Below are 24580 nucleotides of genomic sequence, written 5' to 3' on the forward strand. Positions count from 1 at the left end.
ACCTGCCCTTCACCACAAATCCTTACCTAACTGCGCACAGTCTCCTATATGTTCAACAGCTATAATTATTTTGCTTTCACCAGTTTACAGTGTAACACCACGTATACAATTGCTGATACTTGGTTGTGAATGTATATGGCTTTGGGGAGCTCCAAAGTGCCAAACAGATGTTAGGTATTATTTTTATTATTAGGTGGGCGTTTTCCTTCAGTGACTAATGTCAGGAAATAGAAAGGGCTCCATTACACACAGAGTCTACCTCGTCTACAGCCCACCCCAAAGACCACCTTATTAAGGCTCACTGTGAGGTCATTTTCCTTTACACCAAGGCGTACAGAACAAACGAGGCATCTGTGTTCACGTGCTCGGGATTCTCACAGAAAGGCCCCATCTGCAAATTGAGGTGCAGGCTGGAGCACGAGCAGATGCTGTTCAAACAACATGTCCTACTTTCTTCAGCGATGACAAAGAGAAAAGAGGTTAACGTGAAGAGCTTGCAACTAGCTGGTCTGTTTCCTATAAACTCTACCTACAAAGTATTAGTAATGAGTAAGCAAGAAATGGATCAAAGTGGCCACACTGTGCCGGGCTTAGATGCCCCACCCCCTCCCCCACCTGGGTGCTGGTAGAGCAGGGATGCTTGGGCTTTCAGAAAGCACCCCGCTTTTCTCCAGTCCCTCCTGTCTCCACTGACAGAGTCACAGGCTGCTAGTGCTGAGCAGGTTCTGAAGAGTGCTGACAAGGAAGGTCATCAAGGCCCCGAGAGATGAAGGGACAACATCCCCCATTTTGTGCCCCACTGTCAATGTTCCAGTTACGCCACTGAACAGCATGTTAGAGGCGACGGAACAGAGAAGGGGTGTAAGGATTAGCCTCTTCTCGTTTCCTTTCTTGTCCCCCTGCCCAGCTGAAACCCCACAGTTAGCCATTTGAAGTGTGGCCTCAGAATCTGCAGCCTGGGCCAGCACCTCTGAGAGCATCTCTCTCTGCAGGCAGGGCTGGGGGCCTGGGGCTGTGGGGCAGGGAAGCTTGGCTGAGGGTGTCCTGCACCTGGGTTGACAGGACCCTCCCAAGGCATTCTGCTCAGCTAACCCTCCTTGGCCCTGTACCTTAAAACCCTCCTTCTCCCACGAGGCCCTTCTCAGCCTCCAGTCGCGCCTGCTCCCCCCACCAAAAAGGCAACCCTCTTTTGATCCTGCAGCTCCTCCAATTTAACCATCAAACTGCCACCAATGGTAGTTTCTGAGAGTACCCTCTGGACAACACCTGAAAACCTCTGTGGCTTACTAAATGAAGTCTAAACTCACTTGACTGGCTGTGATGTCCCACCGTCACCTGCCCCGTCCTTTCTCCTCTCTCCACCTTTCCCCATATGCCCTGTGCTCATCACCAAACAGAACCCCTACTGTTTCCTGGGCTTACTGAGTGGCTCCTGCCATTTCTGATGTTTGGAACACACCTTGAGGCACCTCCTCTTGTCTCATGTGGAACTGCCACCTATTTTCCCAGGCCCAGCTCAAGTGTCCCTCCTTCTGAGAGAATGGCTCTCTAGTATAGCAACACGTTAATTTCTGTCTTGCAAAGCATATTTATTGATTCATTAATTCAACCAACACTTACAAAGCACCAGGTACATTGCTGGGAAGAAAAAGACACAGAAATGCAAACTGTCAAGTATCCAAATGAGCTTCTGGGGGGACTGTGGCTTCCCTCCTCTCCACTAGACCGTATAGTCCCTGATGATGGGGAATGAACCCTCTCCTTCAGTATCTCCCACAGCACTTGCTACCATCTGTGGATTCACAAAACTCTCAAACTCTCTCAGTCACAGAATGTAAATGTATTGCCACTTACCTGCTGATCCCTGAGCAGACGGACAGTAATTTCTGTACATTCCCAGCAGCCCCTCCAAGGCATGCCATGTAGCAGTCTCTCGGTAATTGTGAGGAATGAATGAAAAGAGGGAAGGGGGCAAGAAGCAAGCCACCATGACCACAGGGATGTCTGCCTTGTTCATACTTGTGTCCCTGGGGCCCAGTACAGGGCCTGGCACATATGGAAAATCACAAACAGTTAGCAAATAACTAGAGCCACTGTCCATGAAGAACTGGTCTCTCAACCAACTGTCAGGTCTCTAGTCTCCTCTCCAAGCTCTCAGCCAGAGGAAGCTCTTTGGCAAGTTTTTAACAAGAAACAAAAGTCCTGGGTCCATTTCCCATGGGAGTGAGGTCTTAGCTTCGTGATGCCTTCCCTGGCTGCTGCTCTGCTGGCAAGGCTTTAGCAAACCACCCTCCTGAGACATCACCCAGGCAGAGGTGTGGAGGAACTGCCTCCAGACTGAGGCCCGTGAGCAGCTTCTAGAAAGGTATAAAGTGACCAGGGCCAATTCCATCTCTTAGCTCATGGCCAGGGGTACCTCCTCAGCGTGGCCTTGCCACTCTGGGCCAATGCTTCTTCATTCGGTTATCAATTTGGAAATGAAAAGCAGAAGCTAAAAATAAAGTTCACTGAAACCGTTCAAGGTTAATGGGATGGTAACCACAAAGAATTCAGGCCTGAGGGCAAGGCCCCTGGTTCTGGGAGATAGCACATAATCAGCAGGGCGCTGGCCAGAGCTTCCTAACATTCACGGGCCCCTTCTCAGAACTGATCTCCATGTGTGGCCTGGACCACACAACTCAGCATCCCGTTTGCCTCTACCTCATGTGGCTTCAAATTCTTTTTCAAGATGAAGCATAGATGTAGCTTCGTGTAGACAAAGGTTATTTACTGGACAGAATGTTCTCAAGGGGAAAAATGGACTGGGGTCTAAATACATCTCACCACTGTTTCACTAAGAAAAGCTAGTCAGCATTTGTGAGCTGAGAGATTGTACAAGAAAAACCCGACTCCCTGAGATCCACACACTCCACAGTAATAACAACCACAGCCGGGCTGTCCCCTCTCAGATGGACCACACGCCTGCCCGTTTACAACAGGCCCTAACCACTCCTTGTTTTCTGACAGTCAGCTCAAGCCAAAGTCTTTTTTTTTTTTTTTTAAAGACTTTATTTATTTGTCAGAAAGAGAGAGAGAGAAAGCACGCAAGCAGGAAGAGAGGCAGGCAGAGGCGGAGAGAGAGGCAGGCTCCCTGCTGAGCAAGGAGCCCGATGCGGGACTCGATCCCAGGACCCTAGGATCATGACCTGAGCCGAAGGCAGATGCTTAACCCACTGAGCCACCCAGGCGTCCCAAGCCAAAGTCTTAATACCGTCCCTGACTTCACTCTTCCTCACGATTTTATTTCATCATCAGAAAGTACTACTCATCTTTTAAACATTTCTGAAACTCTTCGTTTTCCAATTCACTCCCTCTGGCGTTCACTCTAATAATCCCGTCAATCCCACTGGGACTAAACTCCACCATCCTCTACTTTCTCAATGTCACTCAGCCTCCTCTCTTTCCTCAGGATTATAAGCCATGCCTTCCACCTCAGCTTCCCCACCTCTCCTTCCCTCTTCATCCTAGTCATCTAGCAAACCACAGTACTTGCTCCAAACTGAAGTCTCTGCTTACTCGGCACCTGCGCCCGAGCTGCAGAATACGGCCGGAGAGAAACAGGTAATCGTGCTGACTGATGAGATCTATTTTAAATTCATGAGCACTGATCTCTGGAGCGTTCTTAGTGTAGCCTCATCAACCCAACCGTCTTTCCCTCCTCCATGACTCTCCCTCTCTCCTAGGTGACTATTGCACAGTCTCTTCTCTTTAGAAATCTCCCTAACTGCAGCTGCAAAAACCGTGCTCTGTCTCTCACTGAGAAAACAAGCAATGGAAGAATTTCCACGCACTCCCATGTCCACCTTTACCAACCTTCCCACATTTAGTCAACCACACTCCATCTTTCTTTCTGTTTCCACGGGTGAATGGTCCGCCTATCTGAAGTAACTCCTGCCCTTGTATTCTAGACCCCAACTTCTCCAGCAATCTTTTCTTTAGCTAAGAAAAAAAAAAGGTAGTCAGCATTTTTAAAGTTGAGAGATGGTACATGAAAAACCTGACTCCCTGGGATCCACACACTCAACGGTAATAACAACCACATCTTCTTAACAACCATATTTCCTTAGGTGAGGTTTTCAGAATGGCTGTTCTCCTCTTTCTAATGTTAAAAATAACAGCAGAACCATGAGACGGACTCATCCCAATCTTGAACCCATCGACAAGGTGTGTGTTACAATTTCCCTCATTTTAAAAACTGCCCCTTTTACCTCACCTCCTCCTCCAGGTTCTCTTTATCTCCTCTGCTCCCCTTTAAAAGGCAATCCTCCAGAGATGTCTATATTGATTCCCATTCTCTTTTTTACTAATCTAAGATTTTTTAAAAAATATTTTATTTATTTGAGAGAGAGAGAGATCACAAGTAGGCAGAGAGGCAGGCAGGCAGAGGGGAAAAGGGAAGCAGGCTCCCCGCCAAGCAAAGAACCCGATGCGGGGCTCGATCCCAGGACCCTGAGATCATGACCCGAGCCAAAGGCAGAGGCTTAACCCACTGAGCCACCCAGGTGCCCCTAAGATTTTATTTTTAAGTAATCTCTACACCCAACATGGGCTTGGAACTTACAACCCTGAGATCAAGAGTCACATGCTCCACTGACTGAGTCAGCTAGGTCCCCTTTTCCCCTTCTCTTGAAAAGCCACGGAATCAGGCTTTCATCCTTCCCACTCCACCGGAACATTCTATGCCAGTTACTGAAGCTCCTCGCTCTCTGCTCCTTGGATGCGCCAAGCATTCTTCTGTCTTGGAGCCCTTGCCCAGGCTCGCCTTCTGCTTGAAACACTCTCCCCTGAGGTATCTCCAGGTGGCCCCTGCCATCACCATCCCTAGACTTCCCTAACCACCACCTTCTCACACACACTTCTTGACAGCGCCGAGCCTCCACCTTGGGTTTTATTTTTCTCTGTTGTCCTTACTGCCATGTGACCTCTTGTAAATTTATTCACTTCTTATCCATCTCTCTCCCCTCTCATTGGCTTTCTCATTACTCACTTCTGAATATGATAATGTGGGTGGGGGGTTTTTTGTTCTATACGACCTGTGGATATTCTAAGATCACAGAATATTCCTTGGATTATCATTTGACATATATAATTTGCACTCTCTAGCAGTTTCCTTTCTGCGGGGAGACACGTTTGCAACTCTCTCACCCAACTCTCGATGGGTGGCTGGGAAGGCGGCTGGGAAGGCGGCTAGGAACCATGTTAGGTCTGTCATTCGGATAAGGTCAACACTTGTGACTCAGTGCAAGTCTTCAGGCATCCCAATGTGATAGATTACATGTAAACTTGCCACTTACTATGCCACATGAAAGTATGTACTGAGCATAAAACTCCAATCAACCAGATGCTTGTCAACAATGTTTTCAACACTGTTTCTTTTTGCCCCACCCCCAGGTTATTTCTGAAGCATTCAAATCCTGAAGTTGCTTGGTAGGCAGAGACATAAAATCTCTTTTTACCAAGTCACTCGAAGCTGTGGTCAATGTAATATATTCAAACCACTGTTAGGTTAAAATGGTGCCATCATTTCATCTATCATGCAGGGAGGTGATAAATAAAACAAGTCCTGTGTTTTGGAAAAAAAAAAAAGATTCTATCTCATGGTTCTGCTATTATTTTTAACATTAGAAAGAGGAGAAGAGGGGCGCCTGGTGGCTCAGTGGGTTAAGCCTCTGCCTTCGGCTCGGGTCATGATCTCAGGGTCCTGGGATTGAGCCCTGCATCGGGCTCTCTGCTCAGCGGGGAGCCTGCTCCCTCCTCTCTCTCTGCCTGCCTCTCTGCCTACTTGTGATCTCTCTCTGTCAAATAAATAAATACAATGTTAAAAAAAAAAAAAAAAGAAAGAGGAGAAGAGCCATTCTGAAAACCTCGCCTAAAGAAATACGTCAAAACCTGAGAAAAACTATAAACACATGATAACCAGCATTACAGGTTGTAGCATTTTGCATGACAGTGAAGCCCTTATCTTCCCACCACATAAAATGACAATATGCCACGAAATGGAATATTATATAGTCATATAACAATGATGGTTAAATATAAATAGGAAAAAATATAGTATCTCAAATGTTCTGTGTACTACAGAACAGAAAACCAAAAACCAAAAGAAATTTAAACTTTAAATTTTTAGGGACATAGAGTGGAGAGAGATCAAGATGTTTCTTATAATAACTACATGTAGGTACTTTTTCCTTTTCTCTATTTGCCAAAATTTATCATACTGCTTTTATAATTAGAATTACTGCTTTTATAATTATTGTTTTGCTTTTATAATCTAAATGTGTAACTAAATTTTAAAAGTAAGAAAACGGACAACTTTGACACGTACATGTATTAACAGGAAATATTCAACTGCATGTGTTATTTTGTGAACTTACCAGGTCTTAAGATTTGAGTCCACATCCTGTTCCAAGTCTGCACTCATTCCTAACTTCCTCTTTCAATGGTTTCAGACAATCTTCTCTATGTGGTACATGGTTTTGATTCCCAACTAGTTTAGATTTCTATGAAAACTTAAAAATATATACAGAAAAAAATATATACCCAAGGTACAGACACCTTGAAATGTTCCCTCTTTCAACAGACTGAATTACATGCAAACACCTATCAATATCTACTTTGTGTGTGAAGAGTCTAGAGAACAGCTATTTCTTTTACTGCCCGTGTTTTTAATTATAAACAATGATGTACTCATTTTGTAAATGCAAAGACTGACAGAGTGTTCACTTCTCACTAAAAATCCCAGTGCATCCAAACTTTTAGACAAGAAATTGGAATCATTTTGTTAAACTAACTTAAATTCAATCATTTACTCAACAAAATTTACACGTCGCTAATGGGATATTCCGAGAGCTATATAGAAATGTATAAATACATAGCTTTAATCTGCAGGGAGCCTGTGGACTGGAAGCGGTGGTAAGATGTGTTCACCAGCAAATATCACCAGGAGACTCAAAGAAGGATGTGACTCTTATCACCTATGTGTCTTCACCATTGGGCAGAGTTTGTGACATGTATCAGATGCCCAATAAAGGTTGGTTGAACAGATAAATGAATGAAAATGTTGCAAGATATAAAAAGCAATAAAGAAAGGCGAAATTAGCTTGGACTAGGGGAATGAGAAACGGAAATGGAGCTGGAAATGAGAAGAGGCCAAACACAGGCAAGGGAGAAAGAGAGCCTCATGCTGGAATAGTTGGAACCAGTAGGTAAGAACGTGTTCTTCATCCTGCAGGAGATGAAACGTGACTGTAGGTCTCTGAACAGGGCAATAAAGTGACATATGTTATGCCTGAAAAAGTTACTCTGACACTTTACATTTAGGAGAGCCAGTGTGTAAATTGGTTCAGAGATGATTTTAATAGTCCATGTAAGAAAAAATAAGGTGCTAAGCCCAAGAGGTTGAAAGGGACGGAAAGGAAATATATTTAGGGTATCTGGCTGGCTGGTCAGCAGCTGCAGCTTTAAATCCCATTTTCTGACTTAGATCCAACTGATATTTTATTTAGTCCTCCACAGTATGTATGCCTGATGCCAAGCCTGGACATGTCACATGTTCATGGAGCAGTATTATTGGTCCTCACATTTTGGATGGAAAGACAAATTCTCTGCAGTACACTCAGCAAGCAAGTGATAGGGGGAAAAAAGAAAAAAAAAATCAAGCTCAGGTTTTCTGGGTATTCTTTCTGGTCATGACAGATGTTCTACCTCATGAGATCTCTCTGTATTACAGTCTAGAACTGATAGCCTTTTCTTTTTTTTTAAAAAATATTTTATTTATTTATTTAACACAGAGAAAGAGAGAGAGATCACAAGTAGGCAGAGAAGCAGGCTCCCTGCCAGAGCAGAGAGCCCGATGCGGGGTTCAATCCCAGGACCCTGAGATCATGACCTGAGCCGAAGGCAGAGGCTTAACCCACCTTAGCCACCCAGGTGCCCTAGAACTGGTATCTAAAGCTCATCATTCCAACACCCATGTATTTTGCAGGGAACATTCTGCTTGTAATGGTCCTAGAAGTGAGTCTGGAAAAGTCAACTTTTTCAGTTGCATTGATAATTTGCCTCCAGTATACATTTCCCCTGTCTTATCCAGTTCTGTCTCCACAAACCCTGCATTCAGGCAACCAGACTCCCAACATTCCTTTCCTCACATATCCTGACCTCATTCTCTTTGACACAACCCATTTTCTGATCTGTACAATGGAGATAACAGTGTCAAACCTCTGAGACACACAAAACACACATAAAAAAAGTCTCATACATAGCAGAACCAAAATATATGTGAATTATTATACCTGCCCCTCCAACCTTATTTGACTTTTAAAGTTCAATCCACATCAACTCCTTGGTTGAGTTTTTCTCTTTGGAAGTAATTATATGGCTCCCTCTTTGCTCTTTTTGCAATCTGATTTTACTGTTTTTTTATAGTCTCCTTTATGTTCTGGCTAAAAAAGCACATGTCAATTTCTCCAATTAGAACACTAAGACACTATCTTATTTATAGTTTTATCCTCCATAAGGCTGGCATAGTGTGAAGGGTACAGTAGGTCCCAAATAAATAATTGCTGAATTCATCCATGTATACTTTAATTAGTAAGTTCCTAATTAATCTTAAAATGAATTTGCAGGGAAGATGATTATACCACACACATCATTAGAACGAATGTATCTACTAGGGCGTCACATTGAAAGAGTTAGTCTCGCAACTGAGCTGAAAAGAAGTAACTCCTTCTATACAATACTTTAAGGTAACAGCACAGATTTCACTGGAAAATATTTGTTTGTATTCTAGTATCCTTGGCGGGTACAGTATCACAGCAAACAACATCACCTCGTCCGGCTTGCTATCCATTCCCATATCCCTCACAGAATGGCATGACTGAGTACATCCAAGGTCTGTTAATAGTAGATTGCTGGCCGGCTCCGGTGCTTAACAAATGTTTCCTTATACTGCGCTTAAGTCAGCCTTCTCAGAACTTCCACTCATTAATTCCAGCTCTGCAATTTATATTAATAAGGTTTCTACCCCCAAGGAAATTTATAATTGAAGCCACAGTCCTCCAAACTGCAAACTGCCTCCCCGCTCTACAGTTCAAACAAAAAGAGAGGAAAAAATATTGAATTTATGGCAGGAGCAAAGTTTTTATTGCTTACTCTCTGAAGTGATGCAAAGGGGTGTCAGTGGGCTGTAGAGAAATGTGCTAGAAGACCCTAGATAAAGTCCAACAGGCAAATGCGGTGGGGTGATACGGAGCAGGGAGGTGAAAGAAGTGCCCACAAAAACAGAGCCTGAACGTCAAAGAGCCCTGCTCACAGCGCTGCCTCACCCATAGGGGCCACATCCCTGCAGACACCTCGATGTTTCCATCTCCTCCCTCCCTAAGATGACCAAAGGGTCAGGCTGCGCATGATTTTGAGCTGGAGGATATGAATAGTTGTCTATTTTCTGCTCTGTGCAAAATGAGCCCAGGAACACTTTCAGCAGGTTCAGAGTATCTCGGATACATTCAAGCACAATCTAGAATTTGAAAACAGAAAACCAACAGGACACCAGGGCCTAAATGACAGGATCACTATTTGCACAACGAAACAGTGCCTGCCATCTGGTCAAGGGTTTCTCCTTATATTATTTGCTTATCGAGGAGTGTTGCAACATGGTTTTACAGATCAAAAAGGTAGCCTTGGAGAGCAACTGCTGGGCACAATAGTATCTGCTGATACTGTTGCTCCAGCCTTGGAGAACAGATCTAAGGGCTGAAAAGTACTGTTGTATCATTGCTATCTCAGAAAGCCAAACAGATTTCCAAGAGGCCGCCTTCACTGGCTTCTGGAAAGTCTTTTAAAGTGGTATTATTTAGCCATGGCAAGTACAGACACTGAATTATTAGGATTATACGGAAGATGAGAAAGTTATCAAATCGTCAATTTAAAAAACCCATAGGTTGTATTCTGAATTTTTTTTCACTTTTGGGTTTCTACTACTATTATCATTTACACAAACGATTGCCAACTACCCCCTCCCCATATGTTCCTGATGCCCCTGCTCATCCTTCTGTAACAGGGAAGCCATCAAACTTACTATGTTAGGAGAGTTTGACATGTCTCCAGATAAAAAAGAAACATACTTCCTTTCGAATATTACAAGGATTTCTTCAGCTTAGGAACAAGCACTGACACTAAGAAATATTCTGCTTCTAGCTAAAGAGGCCTAATTTATTTGTGAAGAGTCTCTGCAAAATCATCTGGTCATCTATCAATGTTTACAGTCACCCACCAGTAAAACTCAGACAATAACCACATATGTCACCTGCTGGACCCACCGTGGTTACCTGTAATGAACCTACATGGAAGGATATGAAGCAGAGCTGGTCTCCAAATTAGAAACAAGACTACATTAGCCAGATTAGTGTACAAATTATTCTGGAATTCAGAGTCTACTTTCCTTTAAAAATAAAGGGGGGGGAAATAATGATTATTTTCCTAAACTAGGCCACAAAAAACTTACAAAATAATGACAAAGGATAACAAACACTTATAAAGTGTTTACCATGTGCAAGACACTGTTTAAACACTCAAAGTTCATGGCAGTCTTATAAGGTAGGTGCTATTACTATCTCTTCTACAGATGAGCAAACTGATGCAGAGAGAAGCTAAGTAACTTGACCAGGCCAAAAAGCTGGCAAGTGGCAGAGGTGGATCCTGACATAAGTAGCTCTATTTATTTGTTTATTTAAAGATTTAATTTATTTGAGAAAGAGAGCATGAGAAAGAGCAGGAAGTTGGGGGCGGGGCAGAGAGGGGGCCAGAGGGAGAAGCAGGCTCCCTGCTCTGTGAGATTGCACCCCAGGACCCTGGGATCATGACCTGAGCTGAAAGCTGACTGGCCACCCAGGAGCCTCTAAATTTATATTAATTTTTTTTTACATTGAATCAATTAAAACTAGATAAAATAAAAACTTCAGTTACTCAGTCACATTACTCACTCTTCAAGTGTTCAATATCCAAAGTGCAAGAGTCACTGGCTGACAGACTGAGGAGAGCAGACAGAAATACTTCCGCCTCTATAGAAAGTTCTACTAGATAGCTCAGCTGCCTGACAAAGTTATTCTGGAAAGGGCCAAATAGTACATATTTCAGGCAGGATCCCCCACACTCCGTGGAGAGGAACTTGGGTCAAAGAACTCTCTATTTCATTTCTTTCCGCTCACAAGGGCAAGGACACATCTTCTGACTCAGTACCTTTTTTTTTTTTCTCATCTATTTGAGGGATATTTATCTCTATTTGAGAGAGACAGGGCATGAGTCAGGGCGGGGAGGTGGGAGGCGCAGAGAGAGAGAGAAACAGGCAGACTCCCTGCTGAGTGGGGAGCCAGATGGGGCTCCATCCCAGGACCCCAGATCATGACCTGAGCTGAAGGCAGACGCTTACCTGACTGAGCCACCCAGGCTCCCCTGACCCACTAGCTCTTAAGAAGCCTAAAATACAGATCTGGGGGCCCTATATGGCGGACTCAGTGGCTCTGAGGGGGAGCTGAGGAAGCTGCATGTTAGATGTGTTACTCTAGGTACTCTGTGGCCCACGGCATGAAGAATGCCGCCAGCCTTTGAACACTGGTGGGGAGAGGAGACAGAGAGTTAGGTGGTAAAATCCCCTCTGGAAGGCGTAATCCCCAAACTTCGGAAAGAAGCTAACACTTATCCCCAGCAGAGCCAGGAAGTCCAAGTGTCAACTGAGGAGAGCTGAGGAGAGGAGGCAACAAACAAGCCTCCCAGTGGGCCAGCAGGAAAGAGCTCTGGGTGGAAGCAAACCAGGGTAGAGTGGAGTCGGCCTGGCAGGGGTGTTGGGGGACAAAGAATCTTTCCCACAGGACCTCAGGAGTGGGCATGCTCCCTGGCATGTGGACATCCACCCTGTCTGTTGTTCCTGGAGCCCAGCAGCAGCACAAAGAATTTTCGAGAGTCTGCCTTTACATTATCTTTTTTCTTTATAAATGGCTTCATTATTAGCTGTGACCTTCTACAAGTCCCTCAATATCTTGGAGCCTCAGTTTCCCCCTAAAACGAAACAAAGTATATAGAAAGTTCATGAAAAATCAAATCAATGAGTATGTGCAATGGGCTTAGATCAGCGGCTCAGAGTAAGTGCTCCAGAGATGTCTGTTAAATAAAAATTGCCATTTAACATTTAATAACCACCTCCTACCAGTCAGGTACAGTGTGAGATGCAAAGATGCAGCAATAAAGAGAACCTGGAAGGAGATGGAAATTGAAACACTGCTGGATATGCTATGTGTATAAAAAAGGGAGTGCTGTGAGAACACGCAGGATGCAATTCTAGAGATGTGTTCCTCTGTGATGTGCATACGAACACGACTGCACTGTACCCTGAAAAATGCTTAAGATGGCAACTTTTATGTTATGGGCTTTTTACCACAACTAAAAAAAAATCACAAATGAAAATGACAGGGAGGGTGTGAGGAGAAAGGGGAAGAAAAGTTCATCGGGGTAATCTGGGACTGGACAGAAGCAGGAGGGATGCACGGGGGGTGGAAGGGAAGACCCAGTTCCTAAACAGAAGACTAGATTTCCAGATAGGCTGGGGACGGAGCTCAGAGGTGCCACATGGGAAAGACAGGAGTTAGGCTAATTGTCTGAGATGGTGGTTAGTCTGTTCATTACTAGAAGCCCAGCAATGACAAAAAACCAAAATACAAAAACAAACAAACAAAAAGACAAAACCCACAATAAATCCTGAATATCATTTACTGGGATTTAATATTTTTATCAATCAGAAAACAGGCGCTTAAAAAAAAAAAAAAGGAAATTCACTATTTGACTCTCATGTTCTAGACTAGTCATTCTGCTTCCACGAACAGATGTTCCATGAAGACTCTTCAGTAATGACTTTCATTGTGGATTTATGCGGCCGGTTATTTATGATATGTGGTCTTACCTTCCTAGATAAGGATTTGTCATCTTACTGAAAAATAAAAATTGTACCGCTATTCTAAAATACAAATACACAAGGGGCACCTAGGTAGCTCAGTGGGTTAAGCCTCAGCCTTCGGCTTAGGTCATGATCTCGGGGTCTTGGGATCGAGCCCCACGTTGGGCTCTCTGCTAGATGGGCAGCCTGCTTCTCCCTCTGCCTCTGCCCCTACCCCAACGCATGCTCACCCTCACGCTCTCTCTCTCAAATAAGTAAAAAGATCTTAAAAAAAAAAAAAAAAGAATCAAAAAACAAATATACAGGTCCATTTCTTTATCAGTTAGGAAGGATGTTAGGTTTGAGGTTGGTGTTGAGAATAACTACCATGACTTCCAGGGCTTTGACGAAACCTCAGATGCGAGGCCTTCTGGTCAAGCGCCTGCGATTTCATGTTGTTGGAGCCTTCATTGTATGCCTGGGGGTTGCAGCTTTCTACAAGATTCTGTGGTTGAACCAAGAAAGAAGGCATATGCAGATTTCTACAGAAATTATGATTCCATGAAAGGTTTTGAGGAGATGAAGGAGGCTGGTATCTTTGAGAGTGCAAAGTGATCTTGGAATGTAAAGAATTTCTTTGGGCTGAGTTCCACTGAAGTTTGTCACTGACCTGTGTTCCTCAACTATGAAGCACGAATATTGGGTTATGGAATAGTTTGTCTTGATAAATAAGCAACTAACAAATACGCCGGACAGTAAAATATATATATAAAACTACAACAAAAACCCAAATGGAGAGTGTGTTTTGTAGCCCGGAAGACCCTGGGTGGGAGATCCACTCACCTCTCGGCATCCTCCTCCTGTCTCCTCTGCTCTGCCCCACTGCTCACCCTCAGCCATACAGAGGCCAGAAGGCTACTGTACTTAATGTTTTCTTTGCCTGGAAAGTCTGTTCTCCTGACACCCTATCTGACATGTACCTTCACTTCTTTCAGGTCTCTGCTCCTGTCTACTAATAACCCCTTCTCCCATTGCTCTCTCTCTTGTCCTGCTTGATTTTTCTTATTAGTCCTTATTACAGGATAGATAATGCTAATGGGCCCCACCCACATCCTACTCCTTGAGGATAAGGACTCTGTTATGTTCACTACTGTATCTCTAGCTTCTGCAACACTGCTTGGTATATAGTAAATGATCAAAAACTACTTCTGACATGAAATAAAGTGCAGATGAAGAATATTTAACAAATCTTTATTAGATGGTGGGGTTTTGTAAAGGCCTGGTAGTCAAATATTTTGGAGCCTCTCACTTTTAATCACATGCGTATTTTAAAACTTATAACCTAGTAAACCTTCCCATGTTAAAACAAACAAACAAACAAAAACAAGCTAAAAACTCAAACAGCAAGATTTGACCATCAAAAGGACATCTGTATTTTCAGGAAGTCAAAAGATTCTACTTGTGTTTATAGCTTCACTCAGGTCTCTTGTTTATCCTTCTAATGTTCTTGAGGGGTAAGGGTGGGAGCGTATTTGCCCCACTTAATAATGAGAAAATAGTTCAGAGGTTTCCTAGTCCACACACATACCCAGATCAGCAACAAGCTGGAAACATGGACACCTTTCCTCTCTCACAAGTTTACTGAATCATTAGGGCTGAAAGATTCCAATTCTACTTATGAGATATTCCTATTATAGAAACTGCTGAGGGGCACCTGGGTAGCTCAGTGGGTTAAGCTTCCGCCTTCGGCTCAGGTCATGATCTCAGGGTCCTGGGATTCCCCTCTCTCTCTGCCTGCTGCTCTGCCTCTTGTGATCTCTCTCATAAATAAACAAACAAACAAATAAATAAAATCTTCAACTAAATAAATAAAATCTTTTTAAAAAAACCTGCTGAGAGGCGCCTGAGTGGCTCATTGGGTTAAAGCCTCTGCCTTCGGCTCAGGTCATGATCCCAGGGTCCTGGGATCGAGCCCCGCATCTGGCTCTCTGCTCAGCAGGGAGCCTGCTTCCTCCTCTCTCTCTGCCTCTCTGCCTGCTTGTGATCTCTATCAAATAAATAAATAAATAAAACCTTTACAAAATTTTAAAAAAATTAAAAATCTGCTGAAATGACAGTCATGGCAGTCTTAGAACTGAGACGTAAATGGCTATCTGAATAAACATTCTCCTGACCCATTCAGCCAGCCTCCTCCTCTACAAGTCAAATTAAATATCTATACTTCAGATTATTGCATACTTTTCCACCACTAGATTCTACTGGCATTCCCACGTCAATACATACTGAGTGGAGAGGAAAGCAGGGCCCACTGACAAATGGCAACATGTGACCCCAATCCTTAGTGAATTTTTTTTTTTTTAGTGACAAAGTCATCACAGTATAACCACGATCCTCATTACTCCTGAAATAATGAGAAACATCCAAGTATAATATCTCTCATTAAAAAAACAGTTTCATAGTTGAAGGAACAATGAAGGAAAACAGATTCATCACTTAGAGGTCATAGAGTCCAACTCTATCTTGTTACAGCTGAGAAAACTGTGACCCAAATAAGCTAAAAGATTTGTTGAAAGTCGCACAACTAGTTTTTGCAAGAGCCAGAGCTAAAGCCCTGGCCTCCCGCTTCCCAATTTAGAGTTTTTCATTTACAAACTTGACAATCCACATAAACTGGGATCTTTTCCTCCTTGTTTTTCCCTCTGTTTTCGGTTTTGTGTAGAGAAAAATGTCATTAAACAAAGTACCTATGGACCTTTTGAACATTAAATGCTCCATAAATATTGGAGTGAACCAAATCGAATCTGGACACAACTCATCCCCATAAGAAGCAGATGCTTAATACTTAAGACTACCCCATTTGTGATTTTTTGTTTCCATAGTGATACATAACATTTACTGCTACATGTGGTCTGGCTTATATCTATGAACAAGAACTTCCTGATGAATGGCAACTCCCACAAGATATAATTTTCCAAATACTTTAGACAGCTGATGAAGAAAAAGCATTCTCCATAGAGAAGATTAATAACCTATTAGGTCATTCAGCACTGAAAGGCATTCTGCGTTTGCCATGATATAGCTGATATTCTGCCCTTATAAATCTGTTTTAGGCACATAAGGGTAGACATTTAGGCTGCATTAACTAATTTAACGGACAGAATTATAAAATTTATGAGTTTAAGAACCATGTCATATATAAGTTTGATTCAATAGTCTAAATCAAGAGAACTCCCAATCCTACACAATGATAAGGATATATTTCTATTTTAATTCTTTAATGACTACTGTCAGCTTTACAGAGGGTCCTATTTTATAGGATAGTGAGTCCCCTCTACTGTATCCAGCATATCTAGTACACAACAATGCTATCATTTCATTCTGGACATAAATATGGAGCAAGGTACAAAGGAGAAGCTGCAGAAAAGAGCCATGAGCTTCAACAACCACCTAGTCCTTCACTGCCTCTAGCTGCTTGCTGTGGGGTTGTGGCGGGGGTAGGGTAGTTCAGAGTTTCTGTAAGAATGAAACTTATCAACAATGTTCAAGGTTAGGTCACTGAAAATATAAGAGGAACCTAAGAAGGGTATACGTGAAATGATATATTTAGGAATATATATATATTTTTCTCCTAGCATCCTCTTCCCAGAAAGCTGTAACACAGAAACTGGTTTTGATCTCCTTCCTATTTTGCAACTTTGTAATGATAGCTTTGAGGGGCTGTTCAGTTAGAGGGAAGGGGTCAAATATTTTTCAAAAAGGACAGGTTGAGTTAGTATCTTGATGTTCCCTGGATCTCTATCTCTCCCCTGTATGATTACAGAAGCCTGTACACATTGTTTCTAAGGACATTTCAACAAAATTGCCTTTAGTGAGAACAAGACAACTGTTCACAGTCTGGACTCAGTAGGTAAATCATTTGTACTAGAAGCCTAGCTGTAATATGGCTTTAAAAATCCATTTTCATTCCTTTTAGGTCATAAACTCTTCCCACCTAAAATTCCGAAGATTCTACCCCAATTTCGACTCCAACTAATCCTCTCCCAAACCTGTGTTAAGCAAAATATTGTTAATGAAGAGGTAAACCTCTTAAAAACAGTCACTCATGCAAGCTTTGAACAAACATCACAAGTACTTATTAGACACCTGGCACTGCGCAGAAGCAAAGTAGGGAACACCTTACTGTTAGCACTTTTACCTCAGAGGGGTGGGACTAAGCTGTGAAGGGAACATACACACACACACACACACACACACACACACACCAGTGTTGACCTCAGGGAAATGGGGTTGTATTAAGTCAGCAGATAGAACCCACAGCAACGTGAAAATAGGGAAATACAGACGCTGCCTGGTTTCTCCAAAGGACAGCACAGGGGCTGCTCTTCACCATCAATAGGTCAGATTTTTCACAACTGCTATCCTTAGGGTAATTCTCTCGGAGATGTGGATGGAAGAAAACAGGAGCTAGGGAAAGCAGAATGGACCGCTAATGTCTTTGTACGGAATATCATAGGGCCCATTCATGTCTGGCTTGCTCCGCAACAAAGAGTCGACCAAAGTCCTGATCGCTAGAGTGGAAGAACCCCTATACCGAGTAAGGAAAGCCTGACGGACTGCCTCTGCTCCCCCCACCCTCCCCTCAGCCGGGCAGTTTCAGGCTTCATGTCTTGGCAGTGAGCGGTTTGGCTTGGAATGGTCATGCAAGGCCTCTGAAACCTCTGAAACCTAGAACACTTTCTATGTTCGGCTTCCAGATAACACAGCTGTCGATCAGGCACCCAGGGCAGCTCATTTGCATCAGCACTTACCCTGAAAGCACCATGTAGTTAGCTCCGCAGGAAGTTTCTGTCAGTGGCTAATTTACGAGTAAACTATAATACCTTGCCCCAATAAACAAACAAACAAACTATAGTATTTGTCCCACAAGAACTTGCATTTAAGTTGGAGACAGAATATATTCTCAGGAAACCCGTCTTCCAAATTCCAAATTTGCAATTCTGCAAGATACTGCCAGCTAGTGAGGAGGGAATCATTAATGGACTGAGCTATATCTACCAGTTGAAGAGAAAGATGCTAAATGACAGTAAAAGCTAAAGATGCCCAAAAGGAAAACTGGAGAAATATAAGGCAGCACCTGAAAGCAAACGATCACAAATAAAGACAACAAAATAGAAGTACATACAAAACCACGGTACAATTTTTTCAATGGAGTTTTACTAGGGAAAGGAGTAACTGAAGGTATTGAAATAAATCTATTATGTGTACCAAACCAAACCAGATACTACAGGTCACCGACATTTTCCAAGTGCAAATCACTAGGATGTTTTATAATGAAGTTGACTGACATAAATCATTAACTCTGGAGATACTTAAGGTATCTTGTTAGTATTCCTGTAAGCAGCAGAATAAACAGGTGTTAATGAAAAAAGCAGAATTCTCTGGCTATCAGAGACCTAAGAGTAATTATGCCCTAAGTAAATTAATGCAAATACAAACAGTCCAAGAACTCTAAGCTTTCAAATCTGTTCAAATGTATTTTAAGTCTACGAGTAAACATACTTCTTAGGAGGGGTAAGAATATTTGAATATTTGAACCCTCAGGGACCATTATGTACAGGTACTCAGAAAAAAAGCACTTCTGTATGTTTTCAAATAATCATTAATGAGGCTCCAAATACCAACTCAACCTCAGGTAATCATCTACTCACTTTCTTTAACGAAGTACAAACCAGAAACTATGTTACACTGTATTACCCATGAGATTATGACATTGAACCCTAGATATGCATGATATAACCTGACTCTATAAACATCAGACAGCTCCAAGAAAAGGCTGAAGATATTCATCATGCTAACTGAGAGCGGTCTGTACCTTCCAGCAGTGGCAAATGAACTTTCCGTCACTAGCATTTTATCTGTCAACAACTTACATAACTTTGCAACCTTGAGGCATGAATGAAAAACACAGGAAGTAACTGCCTCATCTACCATTCAATGCTGTGTTACTAAGTATCTCATCTCCTAAACAGATCTGAAGTAGAATTAGTAAAGCTCAACCCTATGCCCAAATGGAAGGTATGGAGTGTCCTGTAGACACGATCTAAATAGAATTCTTCCCAGAAGAACAAAATCCTGAGACTACCACTCACTCACTTCCAAATTATCAAAATGGACCGATGTTCACCAAGCTGAATGCCCAGTCCCAGGTGGTCACACTCCCTGTGGGGTCGGCTGCTCTTCAACTAAGACTCAGTCTTGAGGACTCTCACAGGCAAGGATGGGCTGGATGCTGGGAGCTGCACTGCGAAAGCACCTGCCCCACAGACTGGATTCCTCTGGGGAGCAGCAGAATTCAAACCGTCTCTCATCTCCTAATAAAATGGTGTTTCTTGAGTTGCCTCTCTAAATGCTCCTAACTGAAAAGAAAATTTTGAAAAATCATATGAAAACTAGTCAAAGTACTAATAGTTTCAACACTTTTCTTGCCTTATACAACCATGTGAGGCCAAGAGAAACTTTAGGGCTCATCAATTTTCTAGAAAAACCAAAAAGGCAAGCAAACACAATTTAACTTCATTTTCTAATTAAGTTGACTAAAGCACCAAACTCAAGAGAACCACTAAGGTTCTCAGTCCATCAGAGCAGAGCCTTGAACCTAAGTCTATTGCCTGCTTTGGTATCCCACCCCCCCACCTCTTCCCCAAACTCTGCATTGATATAGCCCCTTCCCCATGTCCCCTGGCTAGAATTGCTGAAGCCATCTTCAAGTCAACTCCCTGTCAACTCTCATATCTAGAAGTTTGCTAAGCCCTAATGGTTTCAGCTTAGAAATCATTCACCCTGGCCCTCCCCTCCCCACTGCCTCAGCCTAGGCTTCCACCCCAAATGGACTCCCTGCCACCCATCTCTACCCAAAACAGCCTATTTTTTTCAGAAAAGAAAAAGGAACACTAACTGTAACTTTCCCCTGCTGGCTCTGGGATCAAGTCCAATCTTCGCAGGTGTGCACAAAGCTGCAATGACCACGTCACAGAAGCCACATGGCCACACACCCTGGGAGGTTCCTGCCATTCTCACCTGTACCTGCGGTGAGCAGGCCAAAACAGCAGGGACAGCATTGCCATCAGAATAATACTCAGGCGATAATTACACAACGTTCTTGATCTACATCTTTCCTCAATTCCTGTTGTAATGACTCAGAGGGGTAAGGAGGGGCTTTTTTTGTCCTGAGTGCAGTGGCTGAGAGCATTGTCTGGAAGGCTGGCATCCTCCTGGTCTGCCTCTTTAGAGCTGTAGTGGTCCTGGGCAAGTTACTTAATCCTGCTGAGCTTAAATTTCCTTTTCTATAGTTTGGGAATAAGAGGAGGACTGACCTCACCTCAAGCCTGGGTCAGTGAAGTGACACAGGAAGTGGATGCTGCTCAGCACAGTGCCAGGCATTCGGCTGGAGGGCCACAGCTGGCCCCACAACCCGGGGAGTTGCTCAGCTTTCTGTGGGGAGGGATGAAGTGAGGTATATTGACATAAATAAACCTCACAGGCATCACGGAACTCACAAATACCCTCCAAGTGTGTGCGGTGGTATGTGCAGTAGTCGTGGGCAAGATGAGGCGGATTTTTTTTTAAAAGATTTTATTTATTTGACAGACAGAAATCACAGTAGGCAGAGAGGCAGGCAGAGAGAGGAGGAAGCAGGCTCCCCGCTGAGCAGAGATCCCGACGTGGGGCTCAATCCCAGGACCCTGGAATCACAACCCAAGCTGAAGACGAGGCTTTAACCCGCTGAGCCACCCAGGCACCCCTGAGGCAGATATTTTTGAAGAAATCTGTGTGATCTGAGGAGGCCTGTCAGCTTTTAAGAACTTAACCTAGAGATGTTTTATTTTGCAGCCCCAGCCCCTTTTACTTTTCTGAAGATTTCATTTATTTGACAGAGAGAGACACAGCGAGAGAAAGAATACAAACAGAGGGAGTGGGACAGGGAGAACAGAATTCCCCACCCAGGCGCCCCCCACAACCCCTTTTTTAAATGATGTCAAGTTCCCTGAAAGAGACCAACAGTTTCTTTTCTTTTTTTTTTTAAAGATTTTATTTATTTATTTGACAGAGAGAGATCACAAGTAGGCAGAGAGGCAGGTAGAGTGAGAGGGGGAAGCAGGCTCCCTGCTGAGCAGAGAGCCCGATGCAGGGCCTCGATCCCAGGACCCTGGAATCATGACCTGAGCTGAAGTCAGAGGCTTTAACCCACTGAGCCACCCAGGCGCCCCGAGACCAACAGTTTCTAATTCTTACATTTTATGATTCTAAACTCTTTTGCCCGCTTCATTACATCTTCTTCAAAACCAAGAATAAATACTTTGTGCCAGACACCAGACAAGGTCCTGGGAAATATAAAGATAGCTTTTGTATTTTCCCACCATTTGAAGGCCATTCTGTGGCTTGGTTGTGCTGGTAATTTAGCACCAGGAAAAGAAAACTCTGAAATTTGGGCCCATCTCCCACCTTCTTGGGTTTTCTTTGCTTATCACAGGCAAGTTTCCATTTGATAGGTTCCTGAAGATGAGAGACCACTCAACTGCTTCCAATTAAATTCTAACCCACCAACTGTCAGTCCTTACAGCAAGGACAGTTATTTTCTCTCAATCTTCCAATCTCTGAAATCACAGGGTCATAATCTGGGTCATAATTTGTTTTTTTTGAGAATTCCCAAAGGATATATTTCTTAAGAGTATTAGAATTCCTGAGCGCCTAGGAAATCTTCATTTTTAAAGAAAATATTTTATTCATTTATTTACTTGACAGAGAGAGAGAGCACAAGCAGGGGGAGTGGGAGAGGGAGAGAGAGAGCAGGCTCCCTGCTGAGCGGGGAGCCTGACAAGATGCTCAATCCCAGGGCCCTGAGATCGTGATCTGAACTGCAGACAGACACTTAATGACTGAGCCACCCAGCTGCCCTGGAAATCCTCATTTTAAGGGGAAAATGTTTAATTAAATATCTTTATGTGAAAGGATGCTCTACTATCATTTAAATAAATCACAATGATACCCCATTTCAGCCCTACTAAGATGGCTACAATTAGACAGATACTGACAAGTGTTGTCCAGAATGTGCGGAAATGGAATCCGTCATACATTGCTAACGGGAGTGCGAAGTGAGGCAGCTGCTTCTTAAAGTCTGGCAGTTCCTTGGTACGTTAAATACAGAATTACTGTGATGACCTATCAATTCCACTCCAAGGCATATACCAAGAAAAATTAAAATATACACCCCCGCAAAAATGTGTACACAAGAACACCTGGGTGGCTCAGTGGGTTAAGCCTCGGCCTTTGGCTCGGGTCATGATGTCAGGGTCTGGGACTGAGGCCCACATCGGGCTCTCTGCTCAACAGGGAGCATGTTTCACCCTCTCTCTGCCTGCCTCTCTGCCTACTTGTAATTTCTCTCTCTGTCAAATAAATAAACAAAATCTTAAAAAAAAAAAAAATGTGTACACAAATGTTCACAGCACAGTACACAACAGTCCAGAAGTGAAAAACGACCCAAATGTCTGTCAACCAATAAGAATGGATAAAATAAAACTTGATATATATAAGTTTCAAATCAGCAAGATGCAAATATTCTGAAAATCTGTTTCACCATAATGTGAACATAATAAGACTGAATGGACATTTAACAATTTTTTTGGCATACCTATAAAATGGACAATTATTTGACAATTAAATAAAATGAAATACTGACACTACAGCACAGATGAACCTTGAAAACACTATACTCAGGGAAAGAAGCTAGTCACAAAGGCCACGTATTGTAGGATTCCCTTCATATTAAATGTTCAGAACAGGCAAATCTAGAGAAAGTAGATTAGTGGTTGCCAGGAGCTGGGGGGACTGGGGAGAAGGGAGAAGGACTTGTAATGGGTACAGAGTTTTTTTGTTTGTTTGTTTTTAATATTTTATTTATTTAGGTAATCTCTATACCTAACATGGACTCCTGACCCTTACAGAGTCACATGCTTAGCCAACCAGGAGCCCCAGAGTTTCTTTTTAGGTGATGAAATATAAAACTGATTATGGGGATTATTGCACAATTCTGTGAAAGTACTAAGCACCACCGAATTGTACACTTTAAATGGGCCAATTGTATGGTATGTGAACTTTATTTCAATAAAACTGCCAAAAATATGTAAGAAAAAAAAAACTGAGTGACTTGCTAGGTCCCTTGGCCAAAGCCATGACATTTTGTTTAGCTTAATAAAAGGCTTTCAACTTTGGGGTCTGTAATGTGACATTTGTACCATTTTTTCCCTTTTCATGTTAACTATAAGGATCTGATACACTGCCCTTCCCTAGCTGCTCTGCTGTGTTCTTACCACACTCTCTCCTCAACAGGTGCTCCTAAGTGACAGGGCTGCAGGGTTACCTGGGGAAATCTTGCTATTTCATTTCATGTTACCCAGGGAACCCAAGCAACAACAGAGAGCCTAGAGCCCTTCGCAAGAAAGGAAACAAGGCTTTGTAAGATGCAGACATGGTTTAGGAGGCTGGAGAGGTAAAGAACCAAGGGAATGACCCACATGAGCCAGAACACCTTTGGCAACACAATGATACGACACAATGGTATGTGTGTGTGTGGTCTGCAGTCTATGATGAGTGCTGTAAGCAAGTGTTCTCAAACCTGTGTCTCTGGTCCTTGAGAGCTCCATAGAGCCTCGTTTGAACTCTCAAGGACCAGAGACACAGTAAAGAGTCTAGGACCTCTCTTAAATAATCTTCCTGTTTTGTTTTCATTGGACTGTGAAGCTAAAAGAAACAGATATAATTACACACACTGCCCCATATGAATGATTCCCTTCCCAATACAGTGCCCAGGTTTACATGTATGACTGCAGTGGCTTCTTGTGACCCTCACCACTAACAGCACTTACAATACACAGGCAAGCACACGTGGCAATGATAAAGGTCAATGTAAGACAGTTATTGAATAAGACTCTGATTTCATGACGCCACAAAGTAACAAGCCGAAGAGTATTTTACTGTATGGCTACAGGCTAATAGGGAAAGGCCAGAGGTGAACTTGATGCATAATTGATGCAGTCACACTAAGTGAAGGTCAAACAATATTAAGGCATTGAAAACAACGCCTGGAAGTGAAAATAACGGCCTGGAAGTGTCACAGAACGAAGGTTTTGTTTTAGTAGTGCAAAAATTACAAAGAGGAGGCAATTATCAGAAAAAGAGTCGTGTTCAAGTTGTTTTCAAAATAGCATGAATGAGTCATTTCTATTATCTACTGACTTCCTTCAGCAGTCTGACGCTTGGCCACATGCTAAAACTTTAAAAATTGTCCACATCTACGAAAACTAAAATTGACAAACATATGCCTGTCCCTGGTTTTAGTAATAGCTGAATTAGGTAAATGTTTGGTGTTGATTTCAGTAATGCTAACCTTATCTTTACATATACAAGAAATTTACAGCACTAGCAAGAAAATGAGAAATCATGAAAATTGTAATTTAAGAAATGCTTACTGAGAGACGCCTAATGACGTCTCATGGTTCTAAGATAGTCAGCAAGGCCTTCGGGTCCATAATGTGCTTCCAAATAACATATTTACTACAC

General features: G+C 42.8%; 1 protein-coding gene across 9 annotated transcripts in view; it reads right to left on the reverse strand.

Moving 5' to 3' along the window:
* Positions 1-24580, reverse strand: part of LRRC8D (leucine rich repeat containing 8 VRAC subunit D) — a 119099-nt gene that overhangs the window by 52182 nt on the left and 42337 nt on the right. Inside the window, exon 1 of one of the 9 annotated variants that reach the window (XM_032361189.1) lies at positions 1859-2988. The exons of 7 other annotated variants lie outside the window; for them this stretch is intronic. In XM_032361189.1, coding sequence (XP_032217080.1) covers positions 1859-1922 — 64 coding nt within the window. In that variant the 5' untranslated portion in view covers positions 1923-2988. Of the gene's footprint in view, positions 1-1858; positions 2989-24580 lie in introns of those variants that run through there. One more of the 9 variants, XM_032361188.1, reaches the window with a different exon arrangement.

The sequence above is a fragment of the Mustela erminea genome, chromosome 10, assembly GCF_009829155.1.
Source record: "Mustela erminea isolate mMusErm1 chromosome 10, mMusErm1.Pri, whole genome shotgun sequence".
NCBI lineage: Eukaryota > Metazoa > Chordata > Mammalia > Carnivora > Mustelidae > Mustela > Mustela erminea.